Source organism: Staurois parvus, unplaced genomic scaffold, assembly GCF_062004578.1.
Source record: "Staurois parvus isolate SC_StPar_1 unplaced genomic scaffold, SC_StPar_1.0 ptg000106l, whole genome shotgun sequence".
Classification (NCBI taxonomy): domain Eukaryota; kingdom Metazoa; phylum Chordata; class Amphibia; order Anura; family Ranidae; genus Staurois; species Staurois parvus.
The window spans coordinates 5,317,282-5,332,795 of NW_028317902.1; the positions used below are offsets into that span (position 1 = coordinate 5,317,282).

The following is a 15,514-nucleotide window of genomic DNA, read 5'->3' on the forward strand; positions in this document are numbered from 1 at the left end:
CTTCAAGAGCACAGTCAGGTGCCATCCCTTTGTGCTTGTCTAACACCAGCTGCCTGGCCTTTTGCATCCGCTCCCAATGTTCCTGTACCCAACAGCTGTGCATTCAAGGTGGAAGGCTTTCCTGTGTTTTTAACAGGAGATCCACAGGCATCTGGCCTTATCACCCAAACAATAGGAAGAAGGAAGTGTGGTCAGTGGACTTGTACACAGAGTTGTTGTAGGCCCATATTACTGTCTTCACGTGTTGGAGCCACCGATCTCGGTAGCTCAGTTCAAGAATCCATAACATTCCCAGCAGGGTGCATTTAAACCACTCACAAGCACCATTACTCTGGGGGTGATAGGGTGGTGTGGGACTTCTGGATTCCGCTAAGGCAACAGAGTTCTGTCATGATGACCAACTCAAAGGTTGGGCCTTGGCCCAACAAGATTTGCTTGGGCAGCCGTGAAGGTGGACAATGTGTTCCCAGAAAGTTTGACAGTGGTGGGAGCTGTTTGATCTTTGGTAGGTACCACCACTGTGAATGTGGTGAAGTGGTCGATGAAAATCAGCATGTACTGATAACCAGAGAATGTGCTGGAGATCGTCAAAAAGTCCATGGTCACAAATTCAAAAGGTTCAGAGGTGGTGTTTGTCATGGCTTTTTCTTGTCAGAGGGAGTCTTCTGTATATTGCAACTTTCTAACTCCTGACAAGCTTCGTGCACCCAATTCAACATGCAGGGAAAGAAGGAGTATCCCCAAACTAGTGACTCAGTTTGATCTACCCTGAGATATTCCACAAATTTCTTGGTGATGGCCCAAACCAGGGTGAGTAACTCAAGCTTAAAAGAGCCGTAATTGTGAGGGTTCTTTAGGCTCCAGCTGGCATAAGCAATCACCCTCTCTTGGCCATCATGCACTTGGATCAGGACCCACACCCTAAAGACTGCCACCCATACATACCTAGAAGGATGGGTGTAGTCTTCATAGACCAGCAATGGTGTGGAAGTCAGTCTCTGCTTTAGCGTCTCCAAGGCTTGCTGCTGGGGGTCATGCCATTGGGCCTGAAGAAAGGGTAGAGGTCCAATTTTTTTGGGTGCTGTGCCTGCTCAGCAAATGGGTAAGCGGGCAACTATCTGGGCAAACTTCAGTATGAACCCCACTAGTACCCCATTAGTCCTAAGGAGCACAGCTCAGTTTGTAGAGGGTGCCATCCCTGGACAACTTGTTCCTTGGCTGGGTCTGGAGAATATCTTTGGCCTCAACGACATTCCGAAAGTACTGTATCTTCTGTCTCATCATGTGGCATTTTCTGGGTTTATGTTTTGGTCTGTATTGAGTCAAGCGGGGAACACCCCGTCCAGATGTTTTACATGCTCTTCAAATGTCTTGGAGAAGATGATATCATAGAGGTAAACTAACACAGTCTTGAAACTGAAGTCTCCATGACAGCTTTCCATTTGAAAAGTGCTGGGGGTGTTGATGAGAGCAAAGGGCATATGATTAAACTCAAACAGCCCCAGGGGTGTGATGAAGGAGGTCATTTTTCCCGGTCCTGGTCCAACACCGGGACTTACCAATAGTCGCTTCCCAGATCCAGGGTGGAGAAGAACATGACTTGTCCAAGGGCCATTAAGGATTCTTCAGCCTGAAGCAGTGGGTAGGCATCCCTGTGGGTGTATGCATTGAGTATATGTTAGCCCACACAGAAGCCTAGACTGCCATGCTTTTTTCACACTAGAACAGTAGGGGTGGCCCAAGGACTCTAGCTTTCTTGGATCACTCCACTCTGTAGCATGTTCCAGAGTATATTCTTGACTTCTTGGCACAGTGGCTTTGGTGAACCCGTAATCTTCTCAACTGGTGGCAAACACTAGAAGGTCTTTTTCCAGCAGCTGAAGAAGCAGCCACTGATGGGGTAGAGAAAAGTCTTTGAAGGAAATGTCCAGCTGTTCCAGTATTGACTTTTATTGGGTCTCGTCCCAAGATGCCATAGCTGCCTGTAGAAGGACGCAGACTGCTTCCATCCTGGGTTGGACTTCAGAGATGCAGTGACTAGGTACCACACAGAGATTAAGCAGGGTGGCATGCCTAGGCAGCGCGATTGGTGTTGTTCCCAGATTGGTGAGTTGCACTAAGACTTTTCTCTGGTGGACTTTGGACAGGGTATGGCCCACCAGCCATTCCCCTGGCATCACAGGACCCCTGTTGGGTTTAACCATAGCAGTGGCCCTCTGTAATTTCTGATAAGCCCCAACAAGGAGTGACCAGACCAGGGGTGGATTGACAACTCATGTGGCCCCCAGGCAATAGGGGATCATGGGGCCCCTGTGTCCTTGCCCAAACTCGAAAAAGGTATCAGGGGCATCTCATGGGGCCCCCTACTGACCCCGGGCCCTCGGCCAGTGCCCGAGTTTCCAAATGGTCAGTCCGCCCCTGGACCAGAACACCTCTTGCAGGGCTGCTAAGAGTAATTTTTGCTTGAGAGGTGTACGGACCACTTCTGCTTGCTCTGGCTGTTTCTTGGTTGCCCTACGTTGGGCCTCATAAGCCTGGAGCACTTTAAGCCACACTGCTTGTAGAATGCAGCTACAGACCCATGGGCCGGAATGTTTGTATTTGACCAACAGGTGAGGTAACTCCAGGTCTTTCAAAACAATCAGGCCCAACACAACAGGCACTGCAGGATTAACTGGGCTGTGGGTAACTGCTAATCCAACCTGCTCCACCACCTGGTCCTCGATTTTGGATGCTAACCCAAATGATGTCTTTGACCAGGGTGGGTAGATTATTGACTATTCTAACGGACAGCCAACAGGGGTCTAATCGTTTTCCATGTTCCAATTCTCTACACATAAAAACATACTTCATGACAGTGACCTCAGACCTGGTGTCAATAAGACATGGGACTTCTTGCCCATTGACTAGAGTGGATACCACTGAGCTTGATGTGACCATGTCCTCTGACTTGCTCCCTGGAGTCATTAGTTCTTCTGCCCCTGGAGTTATCAGTTTAACAACGGTCTGGAAGAATTTCTGGATGCATACTGCCCACCGTTCTTCAATACATGACCATAACTGCCACACCGTCAGCATTTCTGGTCCTCCTTGGGGTCCCTGCAAATTGGTTTCTCGACCCTATAAGTCTGGAGTGAGCCCTTTTTAGAGGAGGCTATCTCCAGTTTTAAGGTGGCCACATCCTGAGCTAGCTTTGTCTCTGCAGTTTGCACGGCTGACAGGGGCATAGATGCCAGCATCTCCTTCTTGAGATATGCAGGTTCATATTTCTTGGTTGGCATCGTTGTATCCATCTCTTCTTGTTCCCATGCAACTTCATCCACCACAGCATCATGGAAGGAGGTGGTAGGTTGAGCCTTAACTTTCTTTAGCAGGGCTCTCCGGACGGGACCAACCTTCATGCCAGCTATGAACTGGTTCCTTAGTGTATGGTCTGAATCAGTGATGTCAGCACAGCCATGCTCATCCCTCTTTTCCAGGCATTTCCAGAGGTTCAGCATGGCAACTGCATTATGTGTGAGCTTCTCATCCTCCTTGTGTTTCCTTACAAAGAACCTTCACCTCAGTTCTGGAATCAGTATCTTCTCCCCAAACAGGCTCTGCATATTTGATACAAACTGTCCTAAGGTAACTTGCTCCTCTTCTGGCAGCACCATCAACGCGTGGCGGGCATCATCCTCTAAGGCATTAATAGCCAGGTCCAGCACCAGCTGGGCCAGAACCTGTTACAGGCACACGGCATTCTCATCCAACTCTGCCAAGGGGATATTTGAGCCATTAAACTTTGGTATTAGGGCTAAGGTCTATCCTAGCAGAGCCATATTGGAGCCCACTCTTCCTTCCGCACCCGCTGCAAGGGACATATCCTCCCGAATACCGCCAAGTGTGGGTAAGTGCAGAGGGATACAGGGGCAGTAAAGACACAGAGTTCAGCTGTTCGTAAACTAGAATTTTTATTGCAAAAAAAACCAACTACAAACAACCCCTGAAGGAGAATACCGCTAAGGGTAACACTCACAGTTCAGTTCTTGGCAGAGCAGGTAAAGATGCACCAATAGTGTCTATCCACCAGTCCGATCCAAAAGGAGAGGCTACAGTACAGGATTGCGAGTCCCTAGGCTGGCCCTACTCATCAGGAACTTTTCCCTACAGCTATCACTTTCCCTTACAGGCGGGTGCTCCTTGCCGATCATAACTGCTTTGCAAAATGCACGCCAAAACCTGAGGGCAGGGACTTATAAAGACTCTGCTGACCCAAAGATGGCTGCCAAAAGTTTCCTGGATGCAGCATAGCCAACCAGAATGCTGCCTTTAGGAACCAGGAAACCACAGAGAAACTGAGTTTTTCCCCGACTTCCTCTCCAGACTGTGATACCACTTCGGTCCATGGTGCAAATATGTTCCTACCATTTTAGCCAGTTAAATGTACATGTTTTACTAGTAAAAAGCTGGTATCATTCAATGGGTACCAGGCCAGGACTGGTACAAAAAATAGGTCTTGGACATTTTAGACCCACTCTAAAATGTTGGGGTGGTGGGGAGTTAAGACAGAAGAATCATTGGGTGGATGGGAGGGGGAAACACACACCTCCACATAAATACACCTGCCCTCCTCTCCCCTCTGCATTTACACACACACACACACACAAACAGAATCATATCCACATAAATGCCATTGTTCTCTATGGGGCGGTCTGATGTAAATGGACCACCTGTCTGTTTACACCTGCCTGCATCCCATGTGATAAAACCAGATGGCTTGGGATGTGTTTCCCATCCGTCTGACGGATTGGATGACAGTCAAATGCAAAAGAACAGGAGGTCTGTTTACATCTGACCGCCCCATAGAGAACAGCAGGCTGTGACTGTGTCTGCATTGCATAAGCGTGACATGGACGCAGCCAGGACAGGACATGGACCTTTTATCCACATGCATCCACTGAGCAGCGTCTACCTGTGTGAAAGGAAAAATAGGAAAAAGCAGAAAGTTTGTTCTATCGCAAAACTCTCAGAATCAATTATTTTGTCTATGATCAACCCCCCCCCCCTATTCCATCACACTTTCCTGCTACAAGGCCAGCCATGGAAACAAAGTGTGAACCTAGTCTTAAAGGGATCCCATTTACTGGTGCAATCTTCATAGGTTATTCTACCCGTGATAGTGTAGCAGCTACAGCATTACCATTCATGTGCTGGGTATACACAGTCTAACAAAGACATCTGATGAAGATTGCACCAGTAAATGGATTCCCTAAAAACGTTCTGTTCCCATAGCTGGCCTTGTGGTATGAAGGTGAAATAGGATAGGGGGGTGGTGATCACAGACAAAATAATCATAATTAATCTGATCTGAGGGTTTCATATACACGGCCTCACAGAATCTCCGCCCCTCACGGGGACTGGGGACTTTTCCTATTGTGGACTTCACAGTACACTGTGACATAATGATGGGGTGGGAAGGTCAGGTGTTTGCAGTGGGAGCCGAGAACCAGCACTCTGTATGTAAGCTGCTGCTGCTAATGGTAACCTGCGTTCACAATTCCCAGGGACTTACCATTGTCAATAGGTTCATGGACACAGATTAAAAGACAGCCATGATGAGGACTAGGAGCCACCTTCCTCTGTGTAGCTATCCAGTGCTGGACTGTTAGATGCCACCCCCTCCATGGACAAAGCTGTCCAACTCCGGACTGTGCACAGTTGCCTATGTGAAGGCAGCAGACATCTAGCAACTCCAGACGAGTGCAGACCACAGGTTGTGGGAGCTGCAGCCACCTCTCATGGGGCCCCCAGGAACTGCCCGAATGGTCAGTCTGCCCCTGGCTGCCAGCCAGAGTAGTAATTGCAGCATCCTCCTCTGCTGTCCCTCTAAATATCTGGCATTGCCGTAATCCCCGTCACTTCCCATCATGGGCAGCAATCACCACCGAGGAAAGGCAAGCCTGTGAGGCCACTGTCTGCTATACTGGCCCTGAACTGGCTCGGCCCACTGGGCAAATGCCCGCTGTGCCTGATGGGTACCCAACCTTTTTTAAAATATTTTTAAAAAGAAAAAAAGGTACCATCTTTTCTCCCTTTCCACATGGTAACTCTGATCATATATTTATCCTCATCGTCTATTCCCTTCACATACACCCTGATCATGTTTTCACCACTTATTCACATGCACCATTTATCCACCCTTATTTTATGTTCACTAGTTATTCACCTGAATTACCTATTTACCACCTATTCACCTTCAGCATCTTTTCACAACTTTTCCCGCCTCACATTCACTCCCTACCACCCACTAACATCTGCTACGATCATTACATGATTTATAAAGAGGAAATGCTTTTTTAAAAATATATATAATTATGTTTGGCATCACCATGTAATGCGTCTGTAATGTTAGATGTATGACTTTAGGCTTTTGTAGAAAGCACAATGCTTATCTTATTTTCTCATTCTTTTGAGAATATGACACAATGCAGTTAATGCCTTCATGTTATTTTTAACTACATTTTTCATTAACATTGATAGGACACATTATTTTTAAAGTATCTGTAGACATGTTTTTATTGTGTTTGAATGATTACTGTGTTAAATTATATTAACCAATCTGTCAATATCTATTGTTCCTTGAGTACACGCTTCTATGACATTTCCATCACTAGTTCTGTGTTGTGAAATCCCCGGGTTTATTTTATGTTTCTGCAGGTCTAAGGAGGGTTCAGTGAGTACAGTCTATAGTTGAGGAATGCTTAGTCATTGTAGGTATTCAGTATTTCAGAATCATTTCTGAAGAATGCTGTCATGTGTTTTTTTTCCCCCATGTGTAGAACATCAAATAGTGCACTATGTTAAGGAAAATTCAGTACTACTGGAAATCTACTACCGTAGTGCCACCTGTGCGTCAGCTTTTTATATGCATGACTTTCCATGTTTCCAGAAACCTTAAAGCAAACCTGTGGCCAGGTTCCAGACATTAAGGGGCCCATTCACACCACAAATGTTGGGTTGCAGTGGTCAACACAGGCTCTATTCAGTAGCAAGCCAGGCATTGGGGTTGATTTACTAAAACCAGAGAGTGCAAAATTTGGTGCAGCTTCTAATTTCAGCTTGTTCAATTAAGCTTTGACAAAACCTGGAAGCTGATTGGTTTCTAGTTTTTGTAAATCAACCCCATTGTGTTGATGTGTGCTTTGTAAAATGGAGCCTGCTGTATTTTAATGTAGTGCTTCAATGTGTTACAAAACATTACATGTAGGCTGCTGCTATGAACAAAAAATGCCTTCACACCAATATAACATGTAAAAGCAATTAACATAAACACAATGCAATGTGTTTTAAAACAGGTGTCAATACACATCACCTCACATACATTTAATGCATATCAGACCTTGTATGAATACAGGATTTACAGTAGATATTATTAAAAGAGAAGCTTGTTTGGTCATGCTTCTCACTCCTGTGATCCAGTTAGCCAACAGTAGGCTAAAGTTTTTTTTGGCTGATGTCACAGGCCCACTCCAGTCTCTGAGAGGATCCCGACAATAATTTTGGGATCCACCCAGATTCCTGACCAGAGTGCCATAGAGAGTCACTGAGAACCTGAGCCAGCCGCTCCAGGCCACTCCACAGAGGCGCTCCCGCCCTCTCCAATGAGCACTGGAGCAGAGTACAGAGTGATGACTGACAGTCACCACTCTCTGCTCCGTGCTTTAATGCAAACAATCTATCCAGCAATAATAAATAAAGACCACCTTCCTGGTGATGAACCAACTAAGATTTTATAGAAAGCATCTCATTGGTGTATAGATGTGGCCACTCAGGGATGAGAAGTAACTTTCAACTTCAGTTGGCGGTCAAGTCAAGTCTAAGTGGTGATGGATAATAAAAGTTCATTGTGCTGAGTTAGATTGAAAATTCATTACATACTGTATGGAATGCCATTACAATAATACCATCCCCCTTTATAAATCTTGACCTGCCTTACTTATGATGTACAACTTGCTGGACACAGAATAATCCGTACAGGCTCTAAAAGGCTCACACTTGTGCATTGACTGAGGACAATTTTATCAAAAACAGATCTAATATAAGGAGAAATTTATTGGTGGTTTGATGAACTACTTGAAGACCAAGGCCATTCTGATACTTCTCTCCTACACGTAAAATCAGTATTTATTTACTAGAAAATTACTTAGAACCCCAAAAAATTATATATTGTTTTAAGCAGAGGCCCTAGAGCAGGAGTGTCAAACTCAATTTCATCGTGGGTCGCATCAGTTTTCTAGTTGCCCTCACTGGGCCATTGCATTTGTAAGTCTGTATACATTTATCCAGGGCTTTTTTTCTCAAAGAATAGGTGCAGAAAACTAACCAAGCCCCCCTCCCCTGCAAGACCGCATCAAATGGTGGGTGTGGCCAAATTGCAGTAACAGTGGGAGGATCTTAAAGAGGCAATAAATGCCAGGAGTGTGTTATGTGCAGAGTTTAGGGATGTGCTATGTACAGAATGCAGGGTTTAGGGGTGTGCTATGCACAGTGTGCAGGGTCCTGCTGTCTTTCGCAGGCTGTCCACATCTCACTTTCACCCCTCCTCAGCTCTGACCTATGCACCACTCTCCCCCATCCACCTCTGCACACATCTTCCTCCACAGCCCTCATCTCTTTTCCCCCAAAAGCTTCTGCATATCTCACCTGCCAAGCCCAGCTCTAGTTCCTCCTACCAGTGTAGGCAGCTCCGTGTCTCTCTCTCACTTGCAGGAAGATCAGCCGGAGGCTGCAGATCAGAGTTCTGCCATGTTTTGGCAGAAAAAAAAAACCTGCGTGTGAAGGCCAGACGAAATGGCCTGGTGGGCCGGATTTGGTCCACAGGCCTTGTGTTTGACATCTGTCCTAGAGAATAAAATGCTGAGTGTTGAAATGTTTTATGTCACATGGTATTTGCGCAACAGTTTATCAAACACATTTTTTGGGAAAATTACAACTTAATAAAATTTAATGCACAAAAACAAACTATAATACCTACTTATTTGGAAAAATATAAAAGATGATGTTACGCCAACTAAATAGATGCCTAACATGTTCCGCTTTAAAATTGTACATGCTGGTGGAATGGTGACAAACTAAGGTACTTAAAAATCTCCATAGGTGATGCTTAAAAACCCTTTAAAGGTTACCAGTTTAGCGTTAGTCAGGAGGTCTGGTGCTAGAATTATTGCTCTAGCTATAACGCTTGCGGCGATACCTCACATGGGTGGTCCAAAGACCATTTACATATGCAACTTACATACTGTATGAATTCAGCTTTGCATGCAGGCACAGGGACGATTTAACATGTTTTAAAAATTGATTTTATTTAAAATATATATATTTTTGCAGTGTCCCTTTAAAAAAATTTTTACATCACTTTTATTGCTGTCACAAAGGATAAAAACATTTCTTCTATCTCGTCTATTAGACCCCAGATCTCTTCTCTACCTTTAAAAGCATCTGAAGAGGGGACGACCTTCCACCGCCTGTAAAAGTAATCCAGTGGCTAATTAACTGTTAGGATTGTTTTTACATGAAAGAGCATCACTGGCTCTAAAAAAGATACCGGGATGATGCCTGCAGCTGGTATAACAACTTCAACCTAGCAACATACCAGTACATCTCAGGGGCTGAAGTGTTTACATCTTTAATAATTGTGGCAACTTTTTGTTATATGATGTGAGACCCCATATGGGGTGGTCTCAATATACAGTTGTGTTCAAAATAATAGCAGTGTGTTGAAAAAAGTGAATAAAGCTCAAAATCCTTCTAATAGCTTTTATTTTCATACACACAAATGCATTGGGAACACTACACATTCTATTCCAAATCAAAACATGAAGAAAAATATATCAAATTTGTGTTGTTCCTCTAAAAAAATGAAGAAAAGTGAATATTAGACTGTTCAAAAAAATAGCAGTGTTTGTATTCTTCTTTACAAACTCAAACATTCACTATATAAACTGAAAAATGTTTGAAGATTTTGCTTTCCTTTGAATCACTTAATGAATATTTAGTTGTATAAGCACTGTTTCTGAGAACTGCTGTACATCTGTGTTGCATGGAGTCAACCAACATCTGGCACCTGTGAACAGGTATTCCAGCCCAGGATGATTGGACTACATTCCACAGTACTCTATTTCTTGGTTTTGCCTCAGAAACTGCATTTTTGATGTCACCGCACAAGTTTTTCTATTGGATTAAGATCCGGGGATTGGGCTGGCCACTCCATAACGTCAATCTTGTTGGTCTGGAACCAAGATGTTGAACGTTTACTGGTGTGTTTGGGGTCGTTGTCTTGTTGGAACACCCATTTCAAGGGCATTTCCTCTTCAGTATAAGGCAGCATGACCTCTTCAAGTATTCTGATGTATTCAAACTGATCCATGATCCCTGGTATGCGATAAATAGGCCCAACACCGTAGTATGAGAAACATCCCCATATCATGATGCTTGTGTAACCATGCTTCACTGTCTTCACAGTGTACTGTGGCTTGAATTCAGTGTTTGGGGGTCGTCTGACAAACTGTCTCCGGCCACTAGACCCAAAAAGAAAGTTGCGCCATTTCTCTTAAGCGCAAGTCAATGTGCTCTTTGGCAAATTGTAACCTCTTCAGCAGATGTCTTTTTTTCAACAGTGGGACTTTGCGGGAGCTTCTTGCCGATAGCTTGGCTTCACATAGGCGTCTTCTAATTGTAACAGTACTCACAGGTAACTTTACACCTTCTTTGATCTTCCTGGAGCTGATTGTTGGCTGAGTCCTTGCCATTTTGGCTATTCTTCTATCCATTCGAATGGTAGTTTTTTGTTTTCTTCCACATCTTTCAGGTTTTGGTTGCCATTTTAAAGCATTTGCGATCATTTTAGCTGAGCAGCCTATCATTTTCTGCACTTCTTTATATGTTTTCCCCTCTTCAATCAACTTTTTAATCAAGGTACGCTGTTCTTCTAAACAATGTCTGGAACGACCCATTTTCCTCAGAATTTCAGAGAGAAATGCACTGTAACCAGCATGTATAACATTTTCTGCCTTCCTTCCTTAAATAAGGGCAATAATTGCCACCTGTTTTTCAAAGAATGAATGACCTCACTAATAGAACTCCATACTGCTATTATTTTGAACATGCCCCTTTCAATTAGTGATTCAATTACACAGAATCAGCAGCATGCATGTCATGACTGTTGGGTCTGTTGGATTTCTATTACTCTGCTACACCTGCTAGTAAATTATTTGCCATGTAGAATTATCATTTCTACCAAAAACAGTGATTGATCAGGTTAGTGATGTCTGACTGCTATTATTTTGAACATAACTGTAAGATCTATTTTTACCAAATGCCACATCAAGAGATTAATGCTGTATATTGCCTCTTTAGAACTGGATTTGCATTATTCTGTCTTTAAAGGTCCTGCAGGTGGTGTAATATATGTAACTACCCCACTGATAGGGGTAGGATAATATAATTTTTTTGCAAAACGAGCAGGAGGGTACTGGTCTGTTATTTTTTTGTCCCTTTGGCCAAAGTATTTTATATAAATGGGGTTGCTATATATATTTTCTTTTTTGTTTTGTTTTATGAATAAATACGATTTTTTAGATTTAATATGTGTGTGCAGTATATGCTTGGTTCATCATCTTGCAGGTGGTCTTTTTTTTATTATTGCTGGATGGGTTTTGGCATTGAAGCATTGGTGGAGTTTTTGAGTCGAAGCCAAGTTTATTGCATATGCAGTAAAGGTATTCATGGATGCCAAGTGTTTTGTGAGTTCAGCCATCGGCTTAAGTGATTGTCTCTGCAATATTCAGGCCAGGCAAAGGGTTCTCAGGAAGGCATAAGTCACTATTACAAAAATTGGAGTCAGGTGCAATGTATTCTTTTATTATTGGCTTTAATGTAGTATTAAACCACCAACATTTTTTCGTTTTACAGCAAACAGTGTAGCTGGCCTCACAAGGTAGAGCACCACATCCACATTATTAATCTCAACAAATACTCTTCAGGCTATTGGGATTTTTCAAGTGCCAATTTATATAGCTAATACATACACATTATATAATTATAATTTGTTACTTTTGTTTAAATCTTTTAAAATGATTAGTCACTAAAGAGGAACCTCCCCCTATTAAGTTTTTTTTCCTGCCCACCTGATGCTGGGTTGTCCTCAATTCAGGTACTCACCCACCCACCCAGTGGGTCCAGCATTGTCCTGCTGAGATCCTCTTCTCTGCAGCTGCCACTCAAGTCCCACACCGTTATGTTCCCCTGTGATGTCATCAGGAGGCTGCTGGATCTTCTGGGTTCAAGTGCAGCCTCATGATGACGTGCTACTAGGCCCTCCACCTATCTCCTTTAGTGAATGTGTACCTTTCAACCGCCCCGGATTCTGTGGAACCAACTTGGTCTATAAAGTAAGTCCTGGGCTCTCGCGGATCTGAACTGAAGTCCGGGAGTCCACTGCCAGTAACAAGTTCCAGCAGTGGGCTCCACTCAGTGGGATATCCTCAATGAATTCAATGTGTACTCTTACTAACTGCACCCAGTGAGGATTCCAGCATGCCTACACTCTCCACTTTTCCCCCTCCACTTCAATCTATACAATACAAGAGAGGATTTTGCTCGCTTGAGAAACCGCAACTTGGCATTGCATGCTATTAAGCTTGTGATTTACCAGAACCCCCAGATCTTTCTCCACCACTGATTCCCCCAGTTGTACCCCCCTAGTATGTATGATGCATGCATATTCTTAGCGCCCAAGTGCATAACCTTACATTTATCAACATTAAACCTCATTTGCAATATAGTTGCCCAATTAAACAGTGCTATGAACAAACAAGCTAAAAAAGTTTATTTATGTAGTGGGGGTGGACAGAAGCAAACTTGTTTTAAAGGGTGAAGATCCACTTTAAGATACATGGGGGGTTATTGACAAAAACGGAACATCTGTTGAAACTCTGCATAGAAACCAATCAGCTTCCAGGTTTTATTACCAAAGCTTAACTGAACAAGCTGAAGTTAGAATCTGATTGGCTACCATGCACAGCTGCACCACATTCTGAGTGCACCAGTTATAGTAAATCTCCCCCATGGCGTTTTTCTAAACTTCATTAAGGCTGTTATAAAACATTTTTCACTTTGAACAGCTACAGATACACACAACAGCACAAATATAATATTTCCTTCCCAACATGCCCTTATTACCCCACACATGTCAGCAGGGCTGTTGATAAGGGGGTACCACCAGACCTCCTGTATTTCAGCGGGAGGGTGATCAGCATGGCGAGGGGGGCAATTGCTCGAATCGATCCCCTGTATGGCTCTCTCTGCAGCAACTGAAAGCTGGCTTCTTCTCCTCTCCTTCCTGCTGGCAGCTGCTGCAGAGAAAACCCTACAGGGGATCAGTTTCAGTAATTTCCCCCCACCATCCCCATCACCCTCCCTTTGCACTATACGTTTCCCCCTACTGCCCAGGCCCCCCTGTGTGCCCCCACCTCCACAGTGCTGCCAGCTTCCCTCTGCTTCTTTCCACTGGCAGCTGCAAGCACACAATAGGATACTTGAGGATGAAGAGTGGGGTAAGAGCCTGATAAATATGTTACCAACCCCTTTGTTTCCTGAATGAACACAATGAGTGATCGGTATTGATCACTCACAGTGTTCATTCATAGATGAAGCATAGTGAACTGTTTTTTTTTTCTTATTCTTTTTGTTTTAAGGAGGAGGACCCTGTTAGGTTGGCTGTGTGGGGCCCCGTGGTTTACATTTGTATATTTTTAAAATTTACATGATACTTATATCAAATGCTTGTTGCTCTATGTGTTCTTCATACAGAAAAATAACAAACACACTGTACTGCATGTAGTGTGAACTGGCCCTAAAGGGATGCAGATCCTGCAGTTTACCTCATTAGAACCCTGCAGGTGCAGAAGATGATTAATAATTATAAAAACACTTCCATACAGCAGCAGCATTGTGGCTAAATGGTTAGCATGTCCACTTGGCAGTACTAGAGTCATTAGTTCAAATCCCAACCATGGCACCACCTGCCTGGAGTTTGCATGGTCTGCCTGTATGGGTTTCCTCCCATACGCCAAAGACATGCTGGTAGGTTGGATCCTGTCTAAACTGTCCCTAGTATGTGTATGTATGAATGTGAGTTAGGGACATTAGATTGTACACCCCTTGAGGGTTAGGGACTGATGTGAATGTATGATATATATGTAAAGTGCTGCAGAAAATTGACAGCGCTATATAAGCACCTATAATAAATACAGACTCACTTTGCACATGGACACAGGCAAACAAGCACCTTGTTAAGAAAAATACCTTGGTAAGGAAAACAGACTGATGTGTACAAGAGCTGCAAAATAAGGCTAGGTTTAACCATGTGACTAAATTGCCACATCTCTGAAAATCAATTTTCATTTAGATTGCTTTTCAGAGGTTTTTGATGGGTGGTGAAGAGGTGATACAATGCCCCCTCACCATCTGTTTCAGCCCTGTAAATGCCAATGCACCATAACCCTGTGCATTGCACACCACTATGGGATAGTTGCAATGTATCCCTGTTTGCTTGAAGCAAAGCATTGCAACCATGGCATGTGAACAAACACATCTGCTGCCTTAGCATCTTAAAAAGGGGCAGTTGGTGGGCAGTGAAAAAAACTCAGAGGTGTGTTTTTACCACCCCCCATCCCCAACCACATGAGTAAATGAGTGCTAAAGGGCTGCAAGTTGGGCACCAGGGATATGGTTTTTAAAAAGTATTGAAACTCACCATTCCAACTGGGAAAAAAACTGTTATTCTTTTCTTCAAGTAAAGGTAGGCATCTTGACTCTTTGCTGCTGCTGATTTCCAAATGTATTCAAGCAGAACACGCTGTCATCTATAACACAACACAGATGTGTCATTGCCACCTATATCTAGTTTGGCTTATTGGGTACGTAACCAAGCTAAAGCATACTGCAATTACACGGCATGAGAGGCAAGATCTCTTCTGGGAGGGACCTGACAGGCTCTACTTAATATAATGAAGATTAAATATCCCCAGGTGGATAACTGGCTTTTTCTACATTACATACCTAAGTCCTCATGCACACTGGGCATTTTTACAGCTGCTGTTTTTGGCTTTTGATGTTTTTTTCTACAGCCAGTAACCCCCCCCCCCTCCCAGCATGTTATCCTATGTGTCCATGCACACATAGACTGTAATCAACGTTTTTTGGCTGGGACATTTTTTGGCTGGAAAAAAAACCCAGGACTAGTGGGTTGCTAGAGGAGTTTTTTTAGCTGTAAAAATGCTCTAAAGCTTAAAGATGTGGCAAAACGCAGTAAAACAAACCTAACCAGCATTTTTGGATGTTTTTTGCCCCCAATTTTTTTTTGAGGCTAAATGCTAATGCAAAAACACAAAAAAAAAGCTGAAAAACCCACGTTTCTAATGTGACTTTACACAGCTAATGTTACCAGCGTTATTAAAATGGCCCGTGTGCA

General features: G+C 43.6%; 1 protein-coding gene across 2 annotated transcripts in view; it reads right to left on the bottom strand.

Moving 5' to 3' along the window:
* LOC149467553 (ferric reductase 1-like) overlaps positions 1-14,941 on the bottom strand; it is a 65,341-nt gene extending 50,400 nt beyond the window's left edge. Inside the window, exon 1 of one of the 2 annotated variants that reach the window (XM_089671570.1) lies at positions 14,798-14,941. In XM_089671570.1, the coding sequence (XP_089527696.1) occupies positions 14,798-14,800 (3 nt within the window). In that variant the 5' untranslated portion in view covers positions 14,801-14,941. The remainder of the gene's footprint in view (positions 1-14,797) is intronic. The other variant, XM_089671569.1, reaches the window with a different exon arrangement.
* Positions 14,942-15,514: the final 573 nt, after the last annotated feature.